Here is a 26,940-nt window from a genome sequence, read left to right as displayed (position 1 = left end):
TCCCCCTCTCCAGGTAATCCACCTTGTTATCCCGGGGATCCCAGGGGTCTCTACTGTCCAGGTTTCCCCTTCTCTGCAACCCCTCTCCAGGCTCTTGGGGCTCTTGCAGCTCTCTCCTCTCTCCAGCCTCCCCCGCTCTCCAGGGATCAAGGCATGGGGACATCAAGGTTCCCCAACACCAACCTTGTATCCGCTCTCCCCCCTCCCCTCAGCCCCTCTCTGCCACCCCATTGGCCCTTCAATCCTGGCTCCCCCCAGCTCCCTTTGGGTGTGACCCACTGTCCCTCACGCTCCCTTTGGGGGTCCCACCCGCTCTTTTCGCTTCTCTCACCCCTTTCCCATCGTGGCCGCTCCGCTCACCCGACAGCGGCAGGAAGGGCAGGGACAGGGGTGGAGCAGCAACAGCAGGAGAACAATTGTCCCCCTGATCCCATGGGTGCCCAGGAGAGGGGGAAATCATCCCAAATATCCTGGGGGGAGGGCGGGGAGGTCGTGACATATTTGGGCTGCCAGCACAGATTTCCCTGCAAAGTCTGCAGGGAGTCAGGCTCTAGAGAGGAGATTGTGCCCCAGGGATGGGATTGCAGAGGCTCCCTCAGGTCCCCAGCAGGAATCAGCAACCAAGAATATATACAAAAGGGCCCCCTGAAGATTTCAGGGAGAGTGTCCTGTAGGGAGGGGACAGTGTCACCCCAACAGGGCGGGGTTGGCAAGTGGGAGGCTGCTCCAGGGGTCTGCAAGAGGCCTCGTGCTCTGCTCGGCCCCAGCACTGCCTGGTACCAACACCCCCAGTTGAAGACCCAGCCCTGGGTGGTTCCTGGCAGAACACCCCCACCCCCACCTGGCTCCAACCTCCTGGCAGGGACTTGCAGACAGTCAGGAGGTCTCCCCTGAGCCTCCTCTTCTCCAGCCTCAACACCCCCAGCTCCCTCAGCCTCTCCTCACACCACTTGTGCTCCACTCCCTTCCCCAGCCTCGCTGCTCTTCTCTGGATCCTCTGACCCCAGAAACGCTCCCCCTCCCATAGAAAGGCCAAGGGCATCTGGGGACAGTTGGGGGGCTTTGGGGGGCACTGGATGATTACTGGGGGATACTGGGACACACTGGGGGGAACCAGAGAGCATTGGGAGGACTGGGGGGTTACTGAGGGACACTGGGAGGGCACTGGGAGGGACTAGGGGGGAACTGGGGCACACTGGGGGGCACTGGCAGAGAACTGGGGAGTTACTGGGGGATACCCGGACAATGGGGGGGATACTGGCAGGTTACTGGGCCATACTGGGGGTTACTGGGTGCTCAGTGGAGGATCAGTGGGCCATACTGGGGGGGGCAGTGGGAGGTCACTGGGACACACTGGATGGTCACTGAGGGGGTTACTGGGCCATACTGAGGGTAACTGGGAGGTCACTGGGATATACTGGGGGCACTGGGATCCCCTTACCCAGATTTGGTACATCTCTCCCCCTGGATTTTGGAGGGCATCCTAGGCCCCCTCCCCTGGGGGCTGGGGGACCCCTTGAACCCCACTGCTGGGCTTTAGGGGACCCCCTAAAATCCACTAAAAACCCCTGAAATCCCCCCCTTGACCCATCGAAACCTCCTCAAGGACCCCTCATCCCTCCCCAGCACCCTCTAAACCCTCTCACTGACCCACAAAACCCACCTGAGACTCCCCAAGCCCATTCAGGGACCCCCAATCCCCCCCACGGGCCTTCCAAACCGTCTGGGACACCTTAAACCCCCCAGAGCCCCCCAAACTGCCTCGAAGGTCCCCGCAAAGCCTCCCAGGAACCCCAAACCTCCCCAGAGACCCCCAAAGCCCACCTGGGACACCCCAAATCTTCTCAGAAAACAAAACCCCCATCAGAGCCCCCCAAAACCTTTAAGGGACCTTCAACCTCCCCCCTGAGTCCCTTCAGGGACCCCTCAAAACGTCCCCGGGAACTCCCGAACCCCCCCGCAAAACCCTCCCGAGCCCTCCAGCCTTTCCACCCACACCCGCGCTCCCCGCAGCCCCCGAGGGGATCCCCAGACCCCGCTCTCGCCGCCCCCCCGCCAACTCACCCAGCGAAGTGCAGCGGCCGCAGGCGAGTCCTCCTCACTCCCGACCACGAGGACAAAATGGCGCCCGCTCCGCGCGCCCTCCGCCTTTACAGACCCGCCCCGCAGCCAATCAGCGCGCGGCCACGGCCCCTGCCCGCCCTTCGCCACGCCCCCACCTGCGCGGTGCATTGTGGGAGTTGTAGTCCCTGCGGTGGGGGAGGATCGGACTTGTTGGGGTTTAGTTTTTCTGTCTTCTTTTATTTTCTCTTTTTTATTTCTTTCTTTTCTTTCTTCTTTCCTTTTCCTCTTTTTTTTTTTCTTTCTCGTTCTTCTTTTTTTCTTTGTTCTTTTTTTTTTCAATTTTTTTCCTGCTTTTTCTTTCTTTTCTCTTTTTTTCTCCTTTTCCTTTTTTTTTCTTCCTTTTCTTTGTTTTTATTTTTCTTTTTCCTTTTTTTCCCTTTTTCCTTGTTTTTTATACATTGTTTTCTATCAGTTGTACTTTTAATCAGTTGTACTTTCAAGGAAAATGTAAACACATATCAAAACAATCTCTAGGTACATAGCTTACAACAACAGATAATCTGCCATTGTTCCAGGTTTGTGAGGATTCCCAAGATCACAAACACTGAGACACCAAGGGTGGAAGTGAGGCAACTTTATCCTGTCCCTTGCCACAGCCTTCAATCCACACCCAGCCCTGGATTTCTGCAAAGCCCCTGGGTAGGAGCAGGAGATGGAGCTGGTGCTCGGCGGGAGGGGCAGCAACAACAAACCTGTGTCTTTGGCACAGGGGAAGGAATTTAGTGCTTGAGGGGTTACATTCCACAGGCTCCCCTGGGGATCAGCTTATGCTCGGACAGTAAGAACAGCAAGAACATTCCTAATAAAAATGCCAGAGGGAAGGGAGCGGAGGGGGAGCAGGGGCAGAAAAAGGAAGCAGAGCGATGGAAGATGGGCTGGGGCGGTCGGGGCTGGGGGAAGGCAGGCTGGACAATGCCTTGTTTGGTCCAGCAGCTGGACCAGCTCCACGGCAGATGTCGGGGGAGCCTCTGCCACAGGGACATGGACAAACAGAGGCTACAAAAGCTCTCAGAGGGGTTGGGGGCTCTGGGCGGGGCTGCGCTCTCGCCTCAAGCCAGGATATCCCAGGGCAGTGGAACAGCAATTCCTGTCAGCTCCCAGCAAAGATTATTGGGGTTTGCACTGGGGAAATATTGACGCTCCAGCTTCTTCTTCTCTTTTTAGAACTTTGAGCTTGCAGTTGGGTAGAAGGGCTGGTGGGGGAGTGGGAAGAGACCCATTTTGAGGGACACATCTCATCCCTCAGTTAGATGGAGCTAAACCTCTGATCTTGCTTAGGAATAGCTGCTGATGCTCAGTTTTCTTCTTTCCCTTCTGCTTTAGTGGGATATTACATTTCCCTGCAGTACTGGTGATAGAATGCTATGTCAGCTGGAATGGTTTGGTTCTCACAGAAAGCATAAATGCATTTTAAGGAAGGTATTTTTAAATAGGGGAGGCCTCAAAAAAAAAAAAACAAACAAAATCCCAAAGGTAATATAAGTGCAGAATCAAGTGAACTTTGGGGTTTCCTTTTTAATTCTTGGGTAGAAAAGCCATCCCAGTCAGGGACAGCAATTTCTTGCATTGCTGAAAAAAAAAACATCAACAAACAAAAAAAGAAATCTGAATTTGTTCTCCTTCAGATTTGGTTTTGATCATAAGAATCCTTCTAGTGAAAAGGGCTAATTTACTCTTTCTAGAGGAATGTTTTAAGTGTGATTATCACAATATCACAGCTGCTGACAAGGTCTGAAATAGGACATTGACCTTGAACGTGTTCCTGTGTTTAGGATATGGTACTTAACATTCAAGAAACAATAGAACTGCAGCTCATTTATTAAGGTATCATCTCAAAATGTTAACTCTTGCTCTGAAAAGACATGCCACGAGGATTGTAGAAAGCTTGCAATATCCCAGGAAGTACATGTGGTATTTTATCAGTCTAAATATGCATAAGATTTTCAAGATTTCTGCTGGCAATACTCCATAACTAAAGTAAGTTTTCCCTTTGCTACTGCACTAGTTTATGATTTAGTTGTTACTGACATTCCACCAATCATATTATTAGCTTCACCAAAGGAAAGGGAAATAATCCTGTATTAATTAAAGAGAGCAACTGAATTCCCTCAGTCATCTTATCCTTGGCTGTCTGAGACAGGAATGCACTTCAGCTTCCCTACAAAAACTTCCACTAAAAAAGAGATTGGGGTGATAGTGAGAGATCCATATTGAAGGGTGTGCCTGAATTATCTTTAGGGAGGAGACTATTTTTGGTGGGTGACAGGCAATGTGCCTATGGCTCCTTTTTTCTGCCTGGGTTTTTTTTTCTCTTTCTTTTTGTCAGAGCCTTTGGAAAAGGTGTTTTGTCAAGAGAATAATATTCATTTATAGCCATATGAATGGTTTCTATGCTGTACCAGTGAAGGCAGTCATCTAAATACCCATACCCATGCCCTTGGAAATAAAACAAGGAGAAAACATGGAGTATTTGTTTGAGACCAGATACATTGAATGTAGTTCAGTAACATGGAAAGGCAATTGCTGTTATTTCACAGAGACATTTCTTTGTATGCTGGAACTGAGAGTAGCAGCAAAAGCTAAAAGCCTTTCAATGTGTCTTTGTGAACACACTGTGGATAAGATCAAAGGAGCATTCAGAGATTGTGTTGTGTGAGCTTTCACACTCTTAACAACAAGGTATTTTCCAGCTGGACTTTGAATAAGGTTCCACGGTGTATTGCAAAATAGTATCTCAAGTTAACAGTCTACTTCTTCCCAAACAGAAATCTTGTAGGAAACAACTTGTACAAGAGCACTCTATTGTCATCCTCCAAAACCTTGGAGAGGTCCCAGAGACCCCTCAGGAAGGAATTTGGGGCCTCAAGCACAGGATCCGTATATAGAGGCTGAGGACTCAGGGGTCAGTGGTGTGAAGATTGAGGACAGAAGAGGAGTAGCCTGAGAGGTCTGGAAGGGGGGTGTCAGAGCTGGTGGAGCTTTTCTTCCTGTCAGAAAACAGCCTAAGAAAGAACTAGTGCCACCAAGGGCAGCTGGGGTGGCCTAGACTGGTGACAAGAATCAAGAAATTTCCCTCTGAGGTCAGTGTTGTGGTGCAATATGTCACAAAGAAGGAGTCTGGATGAGCCCAAGGCTTTGTGTGTGCAGGAAGAGCCAGGGAGGACGCAGAGATGTCAGTGCAGGAAGGTGCCAGCCAGGTGGGGCAGCCGGGGGGATGACGACAGCCTGCAGGGAAAGGGGCAGGGCATGGACACCGTAGGACAGCCTGGGCTGGAGAGGAGACAGGGATGGGGAGAAGCTGAAAGGCCCTGACACAGCCACCTTCTGCAGGCCTTTGGCCAGGGCTGCTGTCTGTGCCCCTGATGCCAGGAGGAGGGGAGTGGCCCTTGCAGCCCTGGGGCCTCATGGCCTCCTTGTCCCTGCTCAGCAGCCTGGCAGGTGCCACCCCATGGTCCTGCCCTTGGCATTGCACATCCCACATGCCTGTGCCCCAGGAAGAGCCCTGAGGAATTAGGGAAGAACAGGAACTGCCTTCCCAGGGGCTGGGGGTCAGGGCTTGGCCCATTGGATTAAGGAAACAAGTTCAGTTTTCCTCAGCATCAGAGCCACCTTTCCCTTGCTTGTCCATCCTTGTCATCACTGTCTGCAGTTTTCTGCTCTAACTGGAACCTGGGGACACGTTCTCAGTTGTATCCCTCAGTGAGACTCATTAGCACTACAAGAAAAATTAGTGTTTCAGTCGCACTTTGACTTCTTGAAAAGTTGTTTGAACTTCCTCTCAGGGACTGAGTCTCATGTAAACAACATCAACATTCCCTGAGGGTCATGAAATGCCTGGGGCTGTTGCTGTGCTGCTGAGCTGGGCCAGGCTCCTGGCACACAGGGAGCTCCTGGCAAGCAAGAAGAGCTTCAAAGAGACAGCTCTGCTGGTGAGCAGCTCCTCTGCACAGCCCAGCAGGGCTGAGGGCACTGCCTGCAACACCCAGGGCACAGGAGAGAAGGCAGAGAGATGAGAGGCAGCCTGGGCTGGGAGGTGACTGAGCTCTCACTACAGGAGAAACCTTCCCAGGATTTGAAAGAAAGAATTCTCTGGCTGTAGGAGAGTTCAACTTGCCTTCCTGGAGGGATCTCCTAAAGCTGCCACATCCCACAGCTTCTAGGATCTTTCAGCAGGACTCTTCCAGTTGCTGCAGTGCAGAGGAAGTGGCCATATGGCAGAGCAGGGCAGGAGCTGCAGGCAGCAAGGGCAGAGAGGAGAAGGGAGCAGGAGGTTCAAGGGATCCTGGGGTGGGAGGACAGGGCAGAGCTGCTCAGGGCAGGAACCTTGCCAGCCCTTTGCCAGGGTCAGGCTGTGGCTGCAGAGCAGTGCAGGTGAGTTCCTGCAAGTGCCTCTCCCAGCTGCCAAATGCCCCCAGTGGCAGGAGCTGTCAGGATGGCTCTGCTGGATTTGCTGGGGTGCAGCAGGAGAAGCTGCTGCAGAGCAGGACTTGCTGCTGCCCCATCAGAGGCCCAGGGCCAGAAGGTTCCCTGTGCCAGGGCTGGCTGTGGGGTGGGAAGGGGGGGGTGCAGCCAGGGGTGCCCAGGGCTGTGGTGCAGAGCAGGGTCCTGCCCCCAGGGCTCTGTGTGCTGGGGCAGGGACTCTGCTGCCTGCCAGGGTCAGCTCTCAGCCCGGCCAAGGAGCTGCCACGGGGCTGGGGGAGAAGGGGTGGGTGGAAGGAGTGACCCCTCCGAGCAGGGCAGAGCTGGGCAGGGCCCTTCAGCTGCAGGCTCAGGGCTCCTCACAGCTTCAGCTCCACCTCCTCCATTTCCAGGGGCCCTTCTCAGGAAGCACATCCCCCCAGAACACCTCCCCCTTCCCAGCCACCGCAGGCTGTCTGGGATCTGCTCTGCAGCCCCTGCCCAGGCAGAGCTGCCCCTGGGCACTGGGCTGGGGATGGCTCTGGCAGCACTGGCAGGGAGCTGAGCTGGGCACAGGCAGGGGCTGCTGGCAGGAACAGCTCCTCACCCAGAGACAGGCAGGCAGGGAGAGGCAGCTGCTGCCACAAGGGCTGGGCAGGGGGATGTGGGCCCCTCCCTGCTGTCCCTGTGGCACAGACCCCTTCCCTGAGCAGCTCCTGCCTGGGCTCCTTTCCCAGCCTAAGCAGAGCCTGTGCCCTCAGGCCCACGGGGGCTGGGCTGTGCATTGCCCTGCAGCAGCCAGAGCCCAGGCAAGGACAAGGCCCTGATTTCCAGCTGTCTCTCTGTGTCCCTCCTCCCTTGGCAGCAGCACTGTGGCATTTCCCTGCCATCCCCTGCTGCCTGGGCTCTCCTTGTTCTCACCATTGGGTTTTCTGAGCCAGTGTGGGGTTTGGGCCAGCTCTTGTCTCTGCACCAAGAGACCATCCTTTGCCTCTCAGGACTCACAAGATTTCACTTGGAGCACATCAGAAATGTCAGAAATTTCAGCCATCCAAACTCCTCCTGGCAAGAGGAATTCGAACAAAATCAAGTCCCCCAAATCCCCTCCCTCTGTTCTGCACTTGGGCAAACTGTGACCAGCAGTTCTGGAAACACTTTGATATATCACAAATGCATTTAATTGGAGGTCACCCTCTGCTCCAAGCTGCCTCTCACTGCACAGAAAGAAGGATTCCTCGGGAGCCCATTCCAGGGTCCCTGCTCTCAGTGCCCCCTTCAGCCAGCAAAACCCAGAGCTCAGGGAGAGGGATGCAGAGAGATCTTCCTGAAAAGAGGCCATGAATGTTGAATTGCTATGAGACATGCAAGATGTTTTGCTGATTGAGTCTGTCCTAATTCAGTTCTGCCTTTTTTACCTCAACAGAAAACTATACCCTGAGGCAACAAATGTCCAACAGCAGCTCCATGCCCCAGTTCCTCCTCCTGGCATTGGCAGACAGGCGGGAGCTGCAGCTCCTGCACTTCTGGCTCTTCCTGGCCATCTCCCTGGCTGCCCTCCTGGGCAATGGCCTTATCCTCAGCGCCATAGCCTGTGACCACCACCTGCACACCCCCATGGGCTTCTTCCTGCTCAACCTCTCCCTCACAGACCTGGGCTGCATCTGCACCACTGTCCCCAAAGCCATGCACAATTTCCTCTGGAACACCAGAACCATCACCTACACAGGATGTGCTGCACAGGCCTTTCTGCTTGTCTTCTTTCTTGGAGCAGAGTATTTCCTCCTCACCACCATGTGCTACGACCGCTACGTTGCCATCTGCAAACCCCTGCACTACGGGACCCTCCTGGGCAGCAGAGCTTGTGCCCACATGGCAGCAGCTGCCTGGACTGCTGGGTTTCTCATTGCTCTGCTGCACACACCCAGTACATTTTCCCTGCCCCTGTGCCAGGGCAATGCCCTGGGCCAGTTCTTCTGTGAAATCCCACATATCCTCAAGCTCTCCTGCTCACACTCAGGCTACCTCAGGGAACTTGGGCTTATTGTGTTTAGTGCCTGTTTAATGATTGGGTGTTTCATTTTCATTGTTTTCTCCTATGTGCAGATCTTCAGGGCTGTGCTGAGGATCCCCTCTCAGCAGGGTCGGCACAAAGCCTTTTCCACGTGCCTCCCTCACCTGGTTGTGGTCTCCCTGTTCCTCAGCACGTTATTCTTTTCCTACCTGAAGCCTCCCTCCATCTCCTCCCCATCCCTGGATCTTATTGTGTCACTCATGTACTCAGTGGTGTCTCCAACACTGAACCCCCTCATCTACAGCCTGAGGAACCAGGAGCTCAAGGATGCCATGAGGAAACTCATAACTGGGTGTTTTTCAGAAGCAATAAACTCTCCTTCTTCTCCATGTTATGTACCTCATTAAAGGCCAATCCTTTTATGTACTTCATTAAAGGCCCACCATATCTTCTCTATTTTTTACTCCTGGTAGGGGTGTTATTTTTGTGAGAATTTGTTCACATCAAAAAATCTTTATATGTATAAAGATATATATAAAGATATATATAAAAAAGTATATATATATAAACACCATTTTCAATTCTGTGTTTGCCTTTCTAGCCTGGCCCACAGGCTGTACAAATTGGCAATTGTACTCACTGTGTGCTTCAACCAAATAAAGAACTCTGCATTGGCTTGTTTGCCTGACATCTTTCCTCTCTGACTTCTCTGCAGCTGCAGGGTCAGGGCCTCTGTGCAGAGCTGGGCCAGAAAAGAGTCCCAGCAGAGCAGCACTGCCAGGGAGCAGCAGCCCTTCTCCTGCCTGGCCTCCTCTCCCTTCCCTTCCACATTGTCCTTCAGAGCCCTGTGTTCTTGGAGGCCTCAGTGCTCTGGCAGTCGGTCCCAGTCCTGCTGCAGGACTGTCCAGGGACTGCAGGCAGGGACAGCCATGGGCACTGCTGGCACAGAGCTGACCTCTGCAGCAGCACTGCCATCCTGCAGGGGCATCTCCTCAGGCCGGGGCCTCAAAGCTTCCATCTGCTTTCCACTTTGCTCTCCAGGATGTGCCCAACACAACGCCCTGCAGAGGAAAACAGCAGTGACCAGCACAAGGGTGGGAGTGCTCAGGGTGGGGGCACCCAGCAGTGCCCTGGCACAGCCAGCGCCGCTCCCAGCACTGGCCTCTCACCCCAGGCCATTGGGCTTGTTCTTCCCTCCAAGGAGGGACAGCAAATGACCAGCTCAGGAGTCCATGTTTGCACTGCATGCACAAGACATGCCCATGTGTCATGGCTTGGGGCTGGGGGGGTGGAAGGCTTAGACAAAGTTGATGGCAGAAGCCGTCTCGTTGAGCTACGAGGGGCAGAAAGGACCCCCTTGCTTTCTAAATTCCTTCTCAGAGAGGAGCCTGGCTGTGGCTGGATCCAATCTCAGGCTCAGATTTTGATTTCAACTGAAGGAATTCTAGAGGTGTAATGCAATCACTTTGTCCTGCAGGTTTTAGTGATGAAAAATCAGAAATATTTTTATAAATTAATTATTTATTATGACAAATGAACAGACAATTGATCAGACAAGTGAACAGACAAAAGACCTTAAAGTCAATTATTTACTGCACAGTATAAAAGCCAAAAACTCCTAGTAGTATAATGTAAGATACGACAGTGCAGTCTATCAAAGTCATTCTATAAAGCAATTGGATCAAAGCCAGCAAAAAGAAACAATCCTGAAGCAGAGATTGAGGTAACTCACCCCACAATGACAGGCAGTAGTTCTCTCTCTTTCACTTAACCCCTGGGCAGTGACCATGAAGAGTTGTCCCTGCTTCATGGCAGAAGCTCCACACACTTCAAGGAAGTCTGTGGAAGAATCTAACACATGACAGTTGGACGGGGCTTTTATAGTTATCAAGGGTTTGACTGCCAGACATATTTGCGGGTCAGGGAGCAGCTTCTCTGTCAAATCCTGCTTCGGAAAGCAGGATGTGTGTCTGAGGTTTCATGAAGCATTTTGAGTTTAGCATAATTCAACATTAAAAACATCACCTTGGTACCAGCAGTAACTCACCACAGAGAGCTTGCATTGTTGCATTCTCTGACCATTGTTTAGGTATTGTCAGAGCAGAGCATCCTGCCAGAAATGGCCCCTTGTTTCCATGAGGTAGCAAAAACTCTCAGGGTTCCTTTGGTTCCATGAGGCCCTGCAGTGTCACAATGGCCCTGATGATTTCATGAGTTTCCACTATGCTCCAGGATTCCTTTGGTTTCTCAAGGCCACGCAGTGTCACAATGGCTCCTTGATTTCACCATGTTCCAAAATATCCCAGGGTTCCCTTGGCTCCAAGAGGCTCCCCAGTGTCCCACCGGCCCCTGGATTCCAGGAGGCCCTGCAGTGTCCCAATGGCCACTCGGTTCCAGGAGCCACAGCGGCTGCCGCCGGCGTCTGTGCCCGGAGCCGCCGCTCCCACGGGGCTGCCGCACTCACCGCCGGGGTTGCCGCTCGCGCAGCCGCCGCTCTGCCCCGGCTGCACCGGGACCCGGCACCGCCTCGGGCCTGCGCTGCCGCCTCAGCGGCCACAGGGACACAGGGATGGGGGACCTTTGCTCTGCCACTGAGGGGGCCTGGCTTTGTTCTGCTTGGGTCTGGGCTTTAGGAAAGCTGCTGTTCATTTTCATGCTCCACTGGAACAGCTCCTGAATTCCAAAGGTTTCCTAATCCAGGGGGAGGGGTTTCTATGGCATTGGAGGTGCCGCCCCTCGGGACACATTGTCAATAAACCATCCAGCTGATTTGGATGGGTGTAAGAGCTGGGGAACACAGGATAAGGAGTCATCCCCTGAAAACCTTGGAACATTCCCTGACTGAATCAGAACCCAAATGGAACAGTTTGGATACAATTCCCAAATAGTTTGGAAGCTCCAGTCATTACTGACACCAGCATGGAAATTCAGCAGATAACTAAAGCCAGTCACCTTGTGAGCCCATAACCAGCAGTGCTGAGAGAGGCCCTGGCAGCTCCCCAGCACCTCCCTCTCAGTGGGACACCTCTGGCAGCCTCTCCCAGCTCGGGAACCCTCCAGTTTGCAACACTCCAAAGATCGTCACTGGTGCCCAGGACAATTGTGATCCCCCTCAACAAACACTCCTCCAGCTGTGACCCTTGTCTGTTGGGAAACACAAAGGCATTTGGGGGAGTGTTTCCCTGACAACAAGGAGAATTTGGGAGAGGGACCTTTCCACACCCAGCTATTGATGTGTCCACACATCTCTGCCTGGGTGTGGGTGTGAATTGACTGTGGTGGGAATGTTGTTGTTGTGAATCTATAATTCAGTCACTGTTAAAATTGTAGCACATGCTATTGAATCACCTGATAACTGTTCAATTGGTCAATGATTAAGTGCTAGTAGTGTCTTTTGTCCCCTTATCTTTGGATCCAATTCGTTTGTGCCCTGACCCTCTTGCATCCCAAGGATCTGTGTAAATCATTCTCTTTCATCAAAAAATATATATTTTTCGTGACTTTCACTTTAAAGTCATCCTCCTTAGCTAAACTACAAAACAACTCCAATTAGCTCTAGAAGTCTTGAAGACTTGAAGATAATTAAAGGAATGAAAATAATTTGTTTTTCAGTGTTTTAATGGGCCCCACAGTGTGTTTGGAGCTGCATCAGCTGTCAGTGCAAGATAGGCAATGTCAGAACTGGTGAGGTTGGGGGGTGAGGAGCAAGGCTGATCATCCAGGGTCAGTGTGGATCTCCTGAGGAGACACTCAGCATGAAGATCACTTGGAGAACACCTCTATCACCTCTCCTCTGAACTAAAAAATAGCCATAATTGAATTAAAACAAAAAAACTACAAATTTTGGAGACTTGTTTTGAAATTGCCTTGAAGACAATTAAAGAAAGACAAAGAGATCCTGAGGGATTTCTGCATTTTAATGAGCCCCACGGTGTGTTTGCAGCCCAGCCCATGATCCTGAGGTACTGAGAGAAGATTGAAGCAGCTGCTGAAGAAGTCAGAAGCCAAACTCCAAGTGCCTTGAAGCATTGCTGGGCCCCACTGAGGGCAGGCACTGACAAAGCCTCCCCAGGGACTCCTTTGAGCAGCTCCTTGGAGGCCAGGAGTGCAGGCAGACAAAGGCTCTGGGCAGGCCCCTGCAATGCTGAGCAAAGCCTGCCTTGGTTTTGTGGAGCACAAAGGCCAAGGCCTGAGCCCCAGGCCCTGGCCCAGCAGATCCTGTCCCTCCCGGCTGGCTCAGGGCTGTTTGGGGGGCACTGGGATGGGAGGGGGAGCAACAACAAAGGCCAAAACTGGGCAACCCCTGTCAGGCTGCTGAGGGAGGGGTGAGGCAGAAACCAAGGGCAGAACCTGCCAGGCAAGTTGCTTGTGGTGGCCTGAGTGGCAGAGGCAGCTGCCAGAGGCAAGGGGACAAAGGCCTGGGTGCCTTTGGGCCTTGCAGCCCTGCCAGAGCCCTTGGCCATCTCTCCTGCAGGCTGTCCTGCCCTGGCCCTGCTGCTGCTCTGGCCTTGCAGGCTGCACACACCCCTCCTGCTTTCCCACCCCCTCCCAGCAGCATTTCTAGACCCTCCCTGATGTCTCTGCACCAGCTCTGGCTGTTGCCATGGGCACTTGGCCTTCTGAACTTGGATCCTGAGCCCCTGTGCCACAGGACATCCCTCCCAGAGCCCAGGCCCTTCTCCTGGGGGTCACTGCAGAGCTGAGCAGATCCAGGTCACCTCCCATTCCTCTGCCAACCCCCTGGGCCTGCTCTGGGCCCTGCAGGTCCTTGCCCTGCTCCCAAGGGCTGTGGGGGTGCTGAATGGTCAGGGCTTGGGGTTTAGAGCTCAGGGTGGGGATTAGGCAGAACTTTGGGAGGTTTGTGGTTCTGCTGGCAGTGTCTGGTCCATGATTAGTGTTTTGGGCTGGGTTAAGATTAAAGTTTGGCTTTTCATACCAACAATGCAGGTTTGGGATTGGGGTGGGCATTGGAGTACAAATAAGAGTCTGGAGTTCTGGGTTTGGGCTTAGCCTTTGAGGTCAAGTTGAGGTTGGGATTAGAGCAGTGGATTCCTTTCATTGGGAGGGGCAGCACTTTTGGATTGGGGCTTGAGGTTAGAAATAGCGTAAAAGTCCATCAGGAGTGTTTGCACAGTCAGTGTTTCAGCACCCCGAACCTTAACTGAACCTGTTTTTACCTCATAAAATTCGTTCCCCTCTGTTGGACAAGCCCCTCTTTCCTTCCCCAAATATCCAATCCTTTTTTTCTCAGTTGCTCCTAATGTCCCCCAAACTTCCATCTGGGTGGGCTCAGCTTTGTGATGACACTGTGCAACCTCATGGAATCAAGGGGCCATTGTGGCACTGCAGGGCCTCATGGAAACTAAGGAACACAGGGACACTGTGGTGTGAAATCTTGTAGAATCAGGGGCCGTTTAATATCTGGGGCCTTGTGGAACAAAAAGAACCCTGAAACATTTTGGAACCTCATGGAATCAAGGGGCCATTGTGTCACTGTGGTGCCTCATGGAAACAAAGGAACCCTGGGACACAGTGGAACCTCATAAAATCAAGAGGCCACTGCGACACTACAGGGCCCTTTTGGAGCCAAATGGACCTTGGGACACTGGGGAACCCAACGGAATCAAGGGGCCATTGTGACACTGGGGAAACTCGTGGAAAAAGGGAACCTAGAGACACTATGCAACTTCATGGAATCAAGGGGTCATTGTGACACTGAGGACACCACATGGACTCAAGGGATCACTGTGACACTACAGGGCATTATGGTGCCAAAGGAACCTGGGGACACTGTGCAATCACATGGAATTGGGGTGCCATTGTGTCACTGCAGAACCTTATGGAATCAAGAGGCCATTTGGACAGTGCAGGCTCTCCCTGGGACACTGCAAATCAAGGAGGCATTGTGACACTGTGACACTATGGACCTGAGGACACTGTGGAAACTCATGGAATCCAGGGGCCGTTTTGACCCTGCAGGGCCCTATAGAGCCAAAGAAACTTGTGGAGAAATTGGAACCTCATAGAATCAGGAGTCATTATAACACTGCAGGGCCTCATGGAACCAAAGGAATGCGGGAATACTGTGGAATCTCATGGAACCAAGGGGCCACTGTGACACGCGAGGCCTCTTTGGAACCAAAGGAACCCTGAGACATCTCAGACCCTCATGGAACCAAGGGCCAATAGTGAGAGTGAAGAGCCTCCTGGAACCACTGTGCATCCCCAGAACTCCATGGAATCAAGCAGAGCTGCTGCCTCCCCCCCGCCGCCACACAGACCGGAGTCGCCGGCTCTGCCCCGCTTGGACACCTCTGGAGTCAGCGTGTTCTTGGGCAGCACAACTGATCTCAGACCAGAGAGTTTCCCACTTTTTGCTTTGCCCCCTCTTTTCCCCAGGCACAGGGCAGCCTCTTCCTATGGCTCCTCTGCTCACACAGGGTGTCCTGCTCTTCTCCTGGCACATCCCATCTCCCCACAGACCCTTTCCCCAGGGGAACACGTCTGTGCTGGCCTGAGCAGCCCTTCCTGCACCTCCTGCCCGTGCTCCCCACGGCCCCCGAGCTGGGGGGGCTGCTCTGCAGAGCACGGGGGCTGTGGGGCCTGGGGCCATCGGGGACTCTCTTGGGCTGTGCTGCTCAAGCTGGGAGGCAGAGCCAGCTGATGGTGCTCCCTGCCACTGACCACCTCCCACAGACGCTCCTGTGTGGCCATGGAGGGGGCTCAGAGGGGTCCTGCCTTGTTCCAGAGCTGGGACATGGCTTTGGGGGCTGCTCTTGAGCGACCTGTGGAAATTCACTGAGGGGAACACAAGTCACTTGCAAGAGTTTTCCCTGTACCTGCTGTGTCTCCTGGGCTTGCAGAGCTCTGTTTGCCACTTCACAGCAAGATTTAGTACTTGATCTCTTTGTGACTCCACCCTGGGCAGGATTCTGCTCCAGGGCCCCATTCCCTGCTGACTGGATGGGACGGGCTGTCCCTGCAGATCCTCTGTGCTCTCCTGCACTTCCTGAGTTCCTACAGACAAGTCCTCACCTGCCATCAGAGCCCTCACAAGCTGCAGAACCCCAGGCAGGTGACTTGGAGATCATTTGTCATCTCCATTGGCCATTGGCCACCAACACACAACATCTGAACCAGCCCTCAGTCCCTGCAGTCCCAGTGGGTCCCTGACCTCACTGCACTGTCTCCATGGAAAAACAAGCAAAGCAACAAGACTTTGGAGAGTCTAATCCTTGGACTTCTTCTCCATACCAGTGTTGGGAAAAGACCTCAGCCCTCAGGAAGTGCCTGGAGGGGAACCCCTTTGCTGCTGGAACTGCTGTTGTGGAGCCCAGCCCAGTCTCAGCAGTGCCCAGGGCCTGTCCCTGCCTGTGCTCACAGGCCTGACCCACAGCAGGACAGTGACTGAGCTGCCAGAGCACTCAGGCCTTGGGCACGGACAGGAAAGGAGAGGGTGGGAGTGCAAAGAGAGCAGCTCTGAACAGACCCAGTGCTGGTGCTCCCTGGCAGTGCTGGGACTCTTTTCCTCCCCAGATCTGCAAATATGGAAATGTCCTCCAGCTTCAGGGGAGGTGTTGGAGGAAGAATCTGGAAAAAAGAATTTGTGTCCTTTCTTACGCTCAGAGATTGTGATTCCTCATGTACAAACTAACACAGGGAGGATGTTTGACAAATACCTTGCTGCACAAACTTTTATTTTGTTTAAATGCACACAAAGCATGACTCCTCATTTCTATATTTTGTGGGTGAAAAAAAAGAGGTAGAGGGTGAATTTGATGGGATGAAGAATAAAATTTCAGTTTTAATGACATGAACAGAGGGAAAAAACATGGAAGCCCCCAACCCAAAAACTACGAAAAGCTTTAGAAGGCAGGCTGGGCCCAAAATATGTTACACAATGAATGTTCTGCAGAAGAAAAGAGGTAGGTTACTGCTTCTTAAAAAAACATCCAGTCATCATTTTCCTCAGGGCATCCTTGAGCTCCTGGTTCCTCAGGCTGTAGATGAGGGGGTTCAGTGCTGGAGGCACCACTGAGTACAGAACTGCCACCACCAGGTCCAGGGATGGGGAGGAAATGGAGAGGGGCTTTAGATGGGCAAATGTGGCAGTGCTGATAAACAGGGAGACCACAGCCAGGTGAGGGAGGCAGGTGGAAAAGGCTTTGTGCCATCCCTGCTGAGAAGGGATCCTCAGCACAGCCCTAAAGATCTGCACATAGGAGAAAACAATGAAAATGAAACAACCAAACATTAAACAGGCAATAACCCCAATGAGCCCAATTTCCCTGCGGTAGCCTGAGTGTGAGCAGGAGAGCTTGAGGATGTGTGGGATTTCACAGAAGAACTGGCCCAGGGCATTGCCCTGACACAGGGGCAGGGAAAATGTATTGGCTGTGTGCAGCAGAGCATTGAGAAACCCAGTGGCCCAGGCAGCTGCTGCCATGTGGGCACAAGCTCTGCTGCCCAGGAGGGTCCCGTAGTGCAGGGGTTTGCAGATGGCAACGTAGCGGTCGTAGCACATGATGGTGAGGAGGGAAAACTCTGCTCCAAGAAAGAAGACAAGCAGGAAGACCTGTGCAGCACATCCATGGTAGGAGATGGTTGTGGTGTTATGGAGGGAATTGTGCATGGCTTTGGGGACAGTGGTGCAGATGCAGCCCAGGTCTGTGAGGGAGAGGTTGAGCAGGAAGAAGCCCATGGGGGTGTGCAGGTGGTGGTCACAGGCTACAGCGCTGAGGATGAGGCCGTTGGCCAGGAGGGCAGCCAGGGAGATGGCCAGGAAGAGCCAGAAGTGCAGGAGCTGCAGCTCCCTCCTGTCTGCGAATGCCAGGAGGAGGAACTGGGTGAGGGAGCTGCTGTTGGACATTTGCTGTTCCTTAGGACAGGGTCTGTTCAGAAAAGGAAAGCACAGGGAACAGTTAAGACAGCCCCCTCTCAGCAAAGCCAGTGCAGTGTTCAGGGAAATCCCCTCCAAGTCAAGGCATTTCTTTTCTCTGGTTTGTGCTCTCTCAGGGTGCTGTGAGGAGCAGGAGCTCTGCCCATGTGCTGCCAAAGACTCAGCTTTGCTCTGCTGCAGTGCAGATATGAAACTGGTTTGGGACAGCTCTCATGATCACAGGGGATGTCACATGGAACCCAGCTTTGATGGAAAAGTTCAATTCCTGTACTGTTGTCTTGGAGCAATTTGGGCTGCAGAAGGGAGGCACAGTGTATCCTTAAAATAATTTTGACAGGATTTTTTGTTTACAATCATAACACCTGGGGTGTTTTTTTAGGGGCAAATTTTTCTGATGACAAATCTGAAGAGTGTTGAGACAGGACAGGCAGAAGGGCTGAGCTCTCCCTTGCTTATTGCAGAGCCAGGAGAGCTGCAGTGCTTCTCAGTCTGTTTCCCATCTGCCCTGCACTTTCCCTTGGGCTGCCTTGAAGATGACTTCACACACAGATTCATCTTTAAAAACCCCACCAATATCTGTGCTGAGATCAGGGCAGCGCTGCTTGAAAGGGCAGCTCTGTGAAGTGTCCCCTGTGCCAGCCCAGAGGTGCAGCTGTGCTGGACAGAGCAGGACAGGAGCCCTCCTGCAGGGAAGTCAAGGGCTGGGACAGGAGAGTGCCCACCCCCAAGAGAAGGCTCAGCACTGCCCCAGATCCTGTGCTCATTTCTGAGACTGCCTGAAATATTCATCTCTGACAGTAAAAGACTTTGAATTTCAGTGCAGCCTCCTGAACTGAGAGAACAATGTCTCTGCTACAATGCCTAAGCAGGAAACACACCTCAGGACTAATTTCTTTCCTGTAGCCCCTGTCTTTTGTGAGCTTTGCAAAAACTTCTCCATTCACTATCATGTAGTGGTCTGTGAGCAGGTCTGACCCTGCAACAGTGAGACATGGAGAAGATCCTCCCTTAGCTGCCAGGTTTGCTCCTTGCCCACAGCCCTTGTGCCCCAGCCCTGGGAGCAGCTCCCCGGGCCGGCTGAGAGCTGCCCCTGGCAGGCAGAGAGTCCCTGCCCAGCACAGCACCCTGGGCTGCAGGACCCTGCTCTGCCCCACAGCCCTGGGCACCCCTGCCTGCACCCTCGGCTTCACAGCTCTTCCAAAGTGCCCCAAAACAGCCCCTGCTCACCCATCCCATCAGCTGGGGCTGGGCCAGCTTTAGGAGATGCCTCCAGGAGCTGCCCCTGCACTGCCCTGAAGCCACAGACTCACCATGTGCAGCCCTGCCAAGATTCCTCCTGCAGGGAGCTCTCAGCCCTCCTGCCAGTGCTGAGCCCCTTGAAGCTCTGTCTGTGCCCTGCTGGTGTCCCTGAGCTGGCCTGGCAGTGCCCTCAGCCCTGCTGGGCTGTGCAGAGGAGCTGCTCACCAGCAGAGCTGTCTCTTTGAAGCTCTTCTTGCTTGCCAGGAGCTCCCTGTGTGCCAGGAGCCTGACCCAGCTCAGCAGCACAGCAACAGCCCCAGGCATTTCATGATCCTCCAGGGGGTTTGATGTTGTTTACATGAGACTCAGTCCCTGAGAGGAAGTTCAAACAACTTTTCAAGAAGTCAAAGTGAGATTGAAACACTAAAGTTTCTTGTAGTGTTAATGAGTCTCACTGAGGGACACAACTGAGAATGTGTCCCCAGGTTCCAGTTAGAGCAGAAAACTGCAGACAGTGATGACAAAGATGGACAAGCAAGGGAAAGGTGGCTCTGATGCTGAATAAACCTTGACTTGTTTCCTTAATCCAGTGGGCCAAACCCTGATCCCCAGCCCTTGGGAAGGCAGATCCTGTCCCTGCCTCATTCCTCAGGGCTCTTCCTGGGGCACTGGGATGTGGGATGTGCAATGCCAAGGGCAGGACCATGGGGTGGCACCTGCCAGGCTGCTGAGCAGGGACAAGGAGGCCATGAGGCCCCAGGGCTGCAAGGGGCACTCCCCTCCTCCTGGCATCAGGGGCACAGACAGCAGCCATGGCCAAAGGCCTGCAGAAGGTGGCTGTGTCAGGGCCTTTCAGCTTCTCCCCATCCCTGTCTCCTCTCCAGCCCAGGCTGTCCTACGGTGTCCATGCCCTGCCCCTTTCCCTGCAGGCTGTCGTCATCCCCCCGGCTGCCCCACCTGGCTGGCACCTTCCTGCACTGACATCTCTGTGTCCTCCCTGGCTCTTCCTGCACACACAAAGCCTTGGGCTCATCCAGACTCCTTCTTTGTGACATATTGTACCACAACACTGACCTCAGAGGGAAATTTCTGACTTCTTGTCACCAGTCTAGGCCACCCCAGCTGCCCTTGGTGGCACTAGTTCTTTCTTAGGCTGTTTTCTGACAGGAAGAAAAGCTCCACCAGCTCTGACACCCCCCTTCCAGACCTCTCAGGCTACTCCTCTACTGTCCTCAATCTTCACACCACTGACCCCTGAGTCCTCAGCCTCTATATATGGGTCATGTGCTTGAGGCCCCAAATTCCTTCCTAGGAGATCTCTGGGACCTCTACAAAGTTTTGGAAGATGACAATAGAGTGCTCTTATCCCAGGAAACACAGAGGGACACTTTTTTCCAAGGGTTGTCTTGGCAGAATGAGGCACAATCTCTTTACACTTTCTGGCACAAGGGAGCTCTGAGCTCTGGGTATGGAGGGAGGTCCAAGTGCCAACCACTGGAGTGGGAGCTACAAATCATCAGGTCTTGTGTTCTTTGGAGGGCCAGACACTGGTGAGAGTGGTGTGTGTGTGTGTGCACATGGAAGGACTTGAAGGGCACAATGAACTGTCTCAAAACACTGTCAAAGCAGGAAAATCCCATAAGGTGCCACAAGACATAAGCACTGGTGGCAAACAGGAAGGCCTTTAATTCCAAGGCCTAAAGGGAGGTGAAACTTTGGAAGTAGCCCCCAGGACAGAATTGCACTGTGCAGACTGGGGGAAAGAGCAGACAGCCCCAACAGGAAGCCAGGGCTGGTAAGGCAGGTCTGGGGAACCCATCCAGACAAACATTCCCACCTGCAGACTGGAAGCACACCGGGCAAAACTCCCACCATGGCAAGGTGTGGGAAGGGAAGCAAGTCCTTGTAGACGTGCCAGCCCAAGCTGTGGGAACAGCATCTACCCCCCTGAATACCCGGGGCTTGGGCTGTATAAAAGTGATAGCCCAGAAGCACAACTTGGGGACCCTCCACCGAGCAGAGCAGGGTGAAGATGGACCGGTGGGAGCCTCAGGGCTCCCATCATGGTGTGATACATTTACTTCATCTCTGTCTCTCTCTCACTTTCTTCCCATCACCCCCTTCTTTTCTCTCTTTCTATTCTTTCTCTCTCTCCCTCCTATTTACTGTTAAATCAAAGCTGGACTGCTGACTTTGGCACATGGTCTCCTTTGCAGCTGAATTTGGGTAGAGGTGTCTTTTAATAATGGGAACCTGACAGTATCCATGAGGTTTTACAGTGTGGCAATGGCCACTGGATTCCATGAGGTTCCACAGAGTCTCAGGGTCCATTTGGCTTCTTAAGGCTCTGCAGTGTGATAATGGACCCTTGATTCCATGAGTTTGCAAAATGTCTCAGGACTCCTTTGGTTCTGGGAGGCCCCACATATCACAGTGGCCCCTTGGTTCCATGAGATTCCACAGTGTCCCAGGAATCCTTTGGTTCCATGGGACCCTGCAGTGTCACAGTGGCCCCTTGATTCCATAAGGTTCTGAAAAGTCTCAGGGTTCCTTTGGTTCCATGAGGCCCTGCAGTGTCACAGTGGCCTCTGAGTCCCCAAGGCTCCTCAGTGTCACAATGGCCCCTTGATTCTATGAGGTCCTGAAATGTCTCAGGGCTCCCTTAGTTCCAAGAGGGCCTTCATGGCACAATGAACCCTTGGTTCAATGAGGTTCCACAGTGTCCCAGGGCTCCTTTGGCTCCAGAAGGCCCTACAGTGTCACAATGGCCCCTTTACTCCGGGAGGTTCCACAGTGTCCTTGCTGGAACACACATGGCTGCAATGTTGTCACCCCTGCAGAGCTGCCTCCAGCTCTGGGCTCCAGCCCAGGAAGGACATGGACCTGTTGGAGCGAGTCCAAAGGGGACCAGCAAGAGGATCAGAGGGATGGAGCAGCTCTGCTGTGAGGAAAGGCTGAGAGAATTGGGATTGTTGAGGCTGGAGAAGAGAAGGCTTTGGGGTGACCTAATTATGGCCTTCCAGTGCCTGAAGGGAGCCAACCAGAAAGATGGAGAGAGACTATTTACAAGGGCCTGGAGTGACAGGACAAGGGGAATGGCTTCACACTGAGAAAGGGAAGGGTTAGATGGGATATTAGGAAGAATTTCTGGACTGTGATGGTAGTGAGATCCTGGCACAGGTTGCTCAGAGAAGTTCTGATTGCCCCATCCCTGGAAGTGTTCATGGCCAGGTTGGATGGGGCTCTGAGCTCTGAGTCTAGTGGAAGGTGTCCCTGCCCATGGCAGGGGGTTGGACTGAGATGCTCTTTAAGGTCCCTTCCAACCCAAACCATTCCATGATTCTGTGACTGGTGGGGGATGTGGTGGTCGGAGCCGACGGGCACAGAGACCCCAAAATGATGGAGTTTTCCATTCTGGGTGGAGGGAGGACGGGGCAGCAGAACTGACACCCTGGACTGCTGGTGGTCAGACTTTGTCCTGTTTGGGAGACTGACTGATCTGGGTGTGAGTGTGGATGTGCTGGAGGGCAGGAAGGCTCTACAGAGGGATCTGGACAGGCTGGATCAATAAGCCAAGTGTCAGGGCCTGCACTTGGGTCCCAACAACCCCCTGGAACGCTCCAGGCTGGGGGCAGAGGGACTGGAGAGCTGCTCAGCAGGAAGGGACTTGGGGGTGCTGCTTGACAGGGACTGGATATGAGGCAGAGTGTGCCCAGGGGGGCAAGAAGGCCAAGGGCATCGTGGCCTTTGTGGAGAAGAGTGTGGCCAGCAGGAGCAGAGAACTGATTGCCCCTCTGTGCTGGGCACTGGGGAGGCCCCACCTGGAGTGCTGTGTCCAGTTCTGGCCCCTCAGTGCCAAAAGGCCCTTGAGGGGCTGGAGCGTGTCCAGAGAAGGGAACTGGGGAAGGCTCTGGAAAACATGTCTGCTGAGGGACGGCTGAGGGAACTGGGCTTGATGAGTCTGGAGAAGGGGAGGCTCAGGGGGGACCTCATTGCTCTCTGCAATGACCTGAAAGGAGGTTTTAGAGGGATGGGGGTTGGTCTCTTCTGCAAAGCCTTTAGTGACAGGAAGAGAGGAAATGACCTGAAGTTGCATCAGGCAAGGCTCAGAGAAGATATGAAAAAGGGAAGATACTCTGAAAAAAGAATGGCCTGAGCAGTGAAGTGCTTCTTTAAGCTCTCATGTGCTCTGTCTGTGATTTGCACAACACAGGAATGTTCAGCAGTGAGAGATGTGAGATTTTGCTTTGGACTCTTTAGCACCTGCCCTTTCCTGTCCCCCTGTTTTCCTATGGAATAGTGCATCGGTTCTGCCTATGGAATACTGCATTGCCTCTGCCTCTGGAATAGTGCACTGCCTCTGCCTATGGAATAGTGCATTGGCTCTGCCTATGGAATAGTGCATTGGCTCTGCCTATGGAATAGTGCACTGCCTCTGCCTATGGAATACTGCATTGCCTCTGCCTATGGAATGCTGCATTGCCCTTGACTATGGAATACTGCACTGCCTCTGCCTATGGAATACTGCACTGCCTCTGCCTATGGAATGCTGCATTGCCCTTGCCTATGGAATACTGCATTGCCTCTGGAATACTGCATTGTGGAATACTGCATTGCCTCTGCCTGTGGGGTTGGGCTTGTTCCCAGCAGCCAACATTGACCCTACGGACCTGTAGCTGCTGCTGTTGGTTCAATCTCTACAGGAGATGGTTCCTGCAGCCAGGGGATCTCTGCCACTGTTAGTTTAGGCAGCAACACCTCTGGGACTGGATGTTGAACCCCATCATAGGATCCCTGATCTAATCATGGAAACAAGTAGGAATCCTATCATACAGCTTATATTTGCATCTGAAAGAATTTGTTCCTGCAAGTGGATCACTGAAGCCAACAGACCTCCTTACAGGAATGAATATTCAGCAAACACAGCAAACTGATGTTAGGTCAGAATTAATTAGGAGAAAAGATCAAGCCTGGATATATGAGATTTTTCCCTGTGAGACAGATTTGTTTTTCCATTGTGCTTAGTATTGCATTGAGAGTCACATCATAAAACTTTTTTTGAAAGATTTCCTTTATGACAAAGTTCAGTCCTTTGGATACAACAGTTGTTATTCTCTCTCCTCCTCATCTTTCTTTTTCTCTCTCTCTTTTCTCTCTCTTCTTTCCCTCTTTTCTTTCTCTCACTCTCTCCTCTCTCATCTTTCTTCTCTCTCTCTTCTTTTTCTCTTCTTTGCTTCTTTCCTTCTTTCCACCAGGATTCTTTTCCAATGGGATTTGTTTTATTCTATGTCTTCTGTTTCTTTTTCGTTTTTCTTCTCTTACACTTCCTTATGTCCCTTCATGTGAATTTAAAAATGAAAAGAAAAATTAAAAGCTCCTTGTGAAAAAAATCACATTTAAATATATTCCAAATTCTCAAACATTTGCATGATGTCTATCTAACTTCAGAATAATATAATCTCTGATTTTGATGAAGAGCAGGAAATGTTTGAAACAAAGTTCTTAAATGAAAAATTGTGACCATTTCTTTTCTAGAGGCACTTTAAGGGGACAGCAGGATAGAACAGGGAGGAGGAAAGAGCTCTCCTACATCTCTCATCAGTGACCCAGCTAATTAAATAGTGTCAGTGGCAAGCTGTGTATTGTCCATTCCAGTTCCTTTTGTCCAAAAAGATGATTTCATGGGGATACAAGGGTAGGATTGCAAAAGTGCCTATGTGGAAAATTAGGAGTTGTTCTAATGAAACCAGAATTCTTCCCTAAGCTCTGCAGTATTGAACTGATTTTCATTTTCATTAGTGCTACTTTCTCCTTTTCTTCCCTCTCCCAGGCTGTTCAGCACATCTCTCAGTGAGCTCACCCTGTGTCTGTTCTTGGTTTTGGGGGGGTGTTCTGGATGGCAAGAGATGAGAGAAGTGAGTCTCCTTCCTGAACAGTTGTGTCTTCAGACTCTGGCAGTGGGAGGCACAGAGGTGCCCTCTTTGCTGCTCCCCTTCCTAAACTGCAGCCAGCTGGGGCTCAGCCTGACCCCACACATCATAAAGGGCCACCTCAAGGTTGCTTTAAACTGAGGCTTAATGGAAGTCCCTGCTCATCAAACTGTGGAGTTTTTCCAGCAGGCAGTGACACTCCAACTGTGTCCTTCTCTTCCGATTCCCTCCTTCCCTTTGCCTCCCCCCCCTGTGCTTTTGGGGCTGGGCAGATCTCCCCCAGCTCCAGCTGGGCCCTTTCCATGCTGCAGACATGTGGCACCTGCACTGATCAGCTTTGGGGTTGCTTTCTGTCTTCTGGAGCTGCACGAGACAGTTGGAACACAGAGATCCAAACAGCAGTTGGAGTTGCCTGGGAGAACATGGATGGTTTTGCTTGCTTAGGGAGAGCCAGGTGAGAAAGGGAGAACTGCACAACAGCTTGGAAGAGCTGATTGATCATCTGTGAGCAGGGAATTCACCTCATTGCAGAGGTCTCACTCCAGGTCTCTCCAAAACCTCAGCCTTGGCATGAGATCCAGGCTGTCCTTAAGATCTCTGGGAAGAACTCTGTGGTAGAGGAGATTTCCTGCTGCAAAACTGCAGCTTGCTTATACTTCTAAAAGAAAGAAAAATATATAAAAATGGGGAAAATGTGTAATGTGAAATGTAGATGTAGATTATTATTTAAAATTACTACCTACAATCACATTAACCTATTTTAGACCAATTTCAGTTTTACACAGAAAAGGACACAATTTAGATGAAGTATGCCAGTTTTATATAATCTCAAGGGTATTCATGCTTGGGTTTTTTTTTGTTTTGGTTTTTCTTTTCATTCTGTGTAAATCAACTGGATTTTCAGTACTGTAATTAAAGTCAACCTTATTTATGTGACAAGTTAGGTTCTTCTGTTGAAGGAATTCTACAATAAAATGATGCTGAAATTCCTGGTGAAAATCTACAGGAGACATTTGGAAAATCACACTTTGAAATTTCTCTTTAGAACCATTTTCCACATATATGTAAGTATTAGGAATTGGATCAGTTTTAATGTTACTTTACTCCTGTGGTTTGCACTGCTTTTCTAAAAAGCTCACTTTTTAATATTTTTTAATTTTTGACAACTCCTGCCCCTACAGTTTTCGGAATAAAATGGCATTTTCATTAACTGTCAGCAAAGGCAAATGTCTGTGAGTTGTTTGTTGGTTGGTTGGGTTTTTTTTTTGTCATGTCATTCTGTATTTTCTGCACTTGAAGCATCTGGATTATGGAAGTGAGCCTGGTCATCATAAAGCACTTGAGTGAAGGGACAGGGTTTGAAGGTTTGAGCCACTTGGCACAGCTGAGGAAGCTTTGAAGTTCCTCTGCTTGCAATGAACTCTGTGTTCCTCCAGCAAAGTTCTGTCACCCTCTTACATTTTCATCACCTTTCCAGATTGGGGGGAAAAAAAAAAAAACTTAAGTGAGGGAAAATGAAGGTTCTTTTAAGATCTTGCTGAGGCTGAAATGTAGAGGGAATCAAGTCACTGCTTTGTTCCCATCTTTAGCTGGGGACAAAACCAGAGATGATCTTTCTTAAACATGATAGACATAAAAGTGCTTTTCTTTTTTTGCTGGTTCCATTTACAGTTAAAAATTACTCCGTAGGATTTTTCTCTGTAGTTTCAAAAAGATCTGAGATGAAATTTTAAAAATCTGAAATGAAATTTTATATCTGAATTCCTGAAACCCTTTGCATAATTAAAATATTTTTCCTTCATATAACTTGTTTCCAACCAGACAGTAGCTTGGCTACCACGTCAAAGGGGATATCCTTGTGCTGTAAGGTGTGGAAAATGTAAATCCCTGCCAAATTGTGAGACAATGAGACACAAAGGCCACTGAAACTGAAGAGAGAAAAGGAGAAATAAAGGGAAGATACAGCAGTTTATTCTTTTCTATAGTAATGATACTTGCCAAACATACCTTAATGTCTGAGATTTCTGATGTTGCTTTTTGGCTTTTTTACTGTCAGCAGATGAGTGAATATGACCTTTATGCAAAATAAGCCAAGATCACAATTTTTTTCAAACTAAAAATAACCTCTGAATTTTCAACTTGTGTTAAAGAAACCTTTTTCCAGAGTTCTCTGCTGTCTTGCCATATAATTGAAGTGAGGGAATGAAAAAGTGCCCAAATATGTCAGTCATGCCAAAGCCAAGGAAATCAAGATTTGGCCTTCTACCTGCATTTTAGAGAAAAACTGTCACAACCATCTCCCAAATAACTTTGATAGAAGGAAAAAGAAAACTGGACTT

General features: G+C 51.4%; 3 protein-coding genes across 3 annotated transcripts in view; 2 read left to right on the top strand and 1 right to left on the bottom strand.

Moving 5' to 3' along the window:
- LOC135405247 (zinc finger protein 493-like) overlaps window positions 1–26,940 on the top strand; it is a 292,184-nt gene that overhangs the window by 197,173 nt on the left and 68,071 nt on the right. The window lies entirely within an intron of this gene.
- LOC135405419 (olfactory receptor 14A16-like) lies at window positions 7,969–9,233 on the top strand. Its single transcript, XM_064640115.1, has one exon. The coding sequence runs from the start codon at window positions 7,969–7,971 to the stop codon at window positions 8,938–8,940; it is 972 nt and encodes a 323-aa protein (XP_064496185.1). The 3' UTR covers window positions 8,941–9,233.
- On the bottom strand, window positions 16,464–17,462 carry LOC135404594 (olfactory receptor 14A16-like). Its single transcript, XM_064639329.1, has one exon. The coding sequence runs from the start codon at window positions 17,400–17,402 to the stop codon at window positions 16,464–16,466; it is 939 nt and encodes a 312-aa protein (XP_064495399.1). The 5' UTR covers window positions 17,403–17,462.

Source organism: Pseudopipra pipra, chromosome W, assembly GCF_036250125.1.
Source record: "Pseudopipra pipra isolate bDixPip1 chromosome W, bDixPip1.hap1, whole genome shotgun sequence".
NCBI classification, from domain to species: domain Eukaryota; kingdom Metazoa; phylum Chordata; class Aves; order Passeriformes; family Pipridae; genus Pseudopipra; species Pseudopipra pipra.
This window is presented reverse-complemented; position numbering and strand designations above follow the sequence as displayed.

What these genes read in the sequence shown, in the direction of transcription:
- LOC135404594 (XM_064639329.1), bottom strand. Translation starts at nt 17,402, where the DNA reads ATGTCCAACAGCAGCTCCCTCACCCAGTTCCTCCTCCTGGCATTCGCA.
- LOC135405419 (XM_064640115.1), top strand. Translation starts at nt 7,969, where the DNA reads ATGTCCAACAGCAGCTCCATGCCCCAGTTCCTCCTCCTGGCATTGGCA.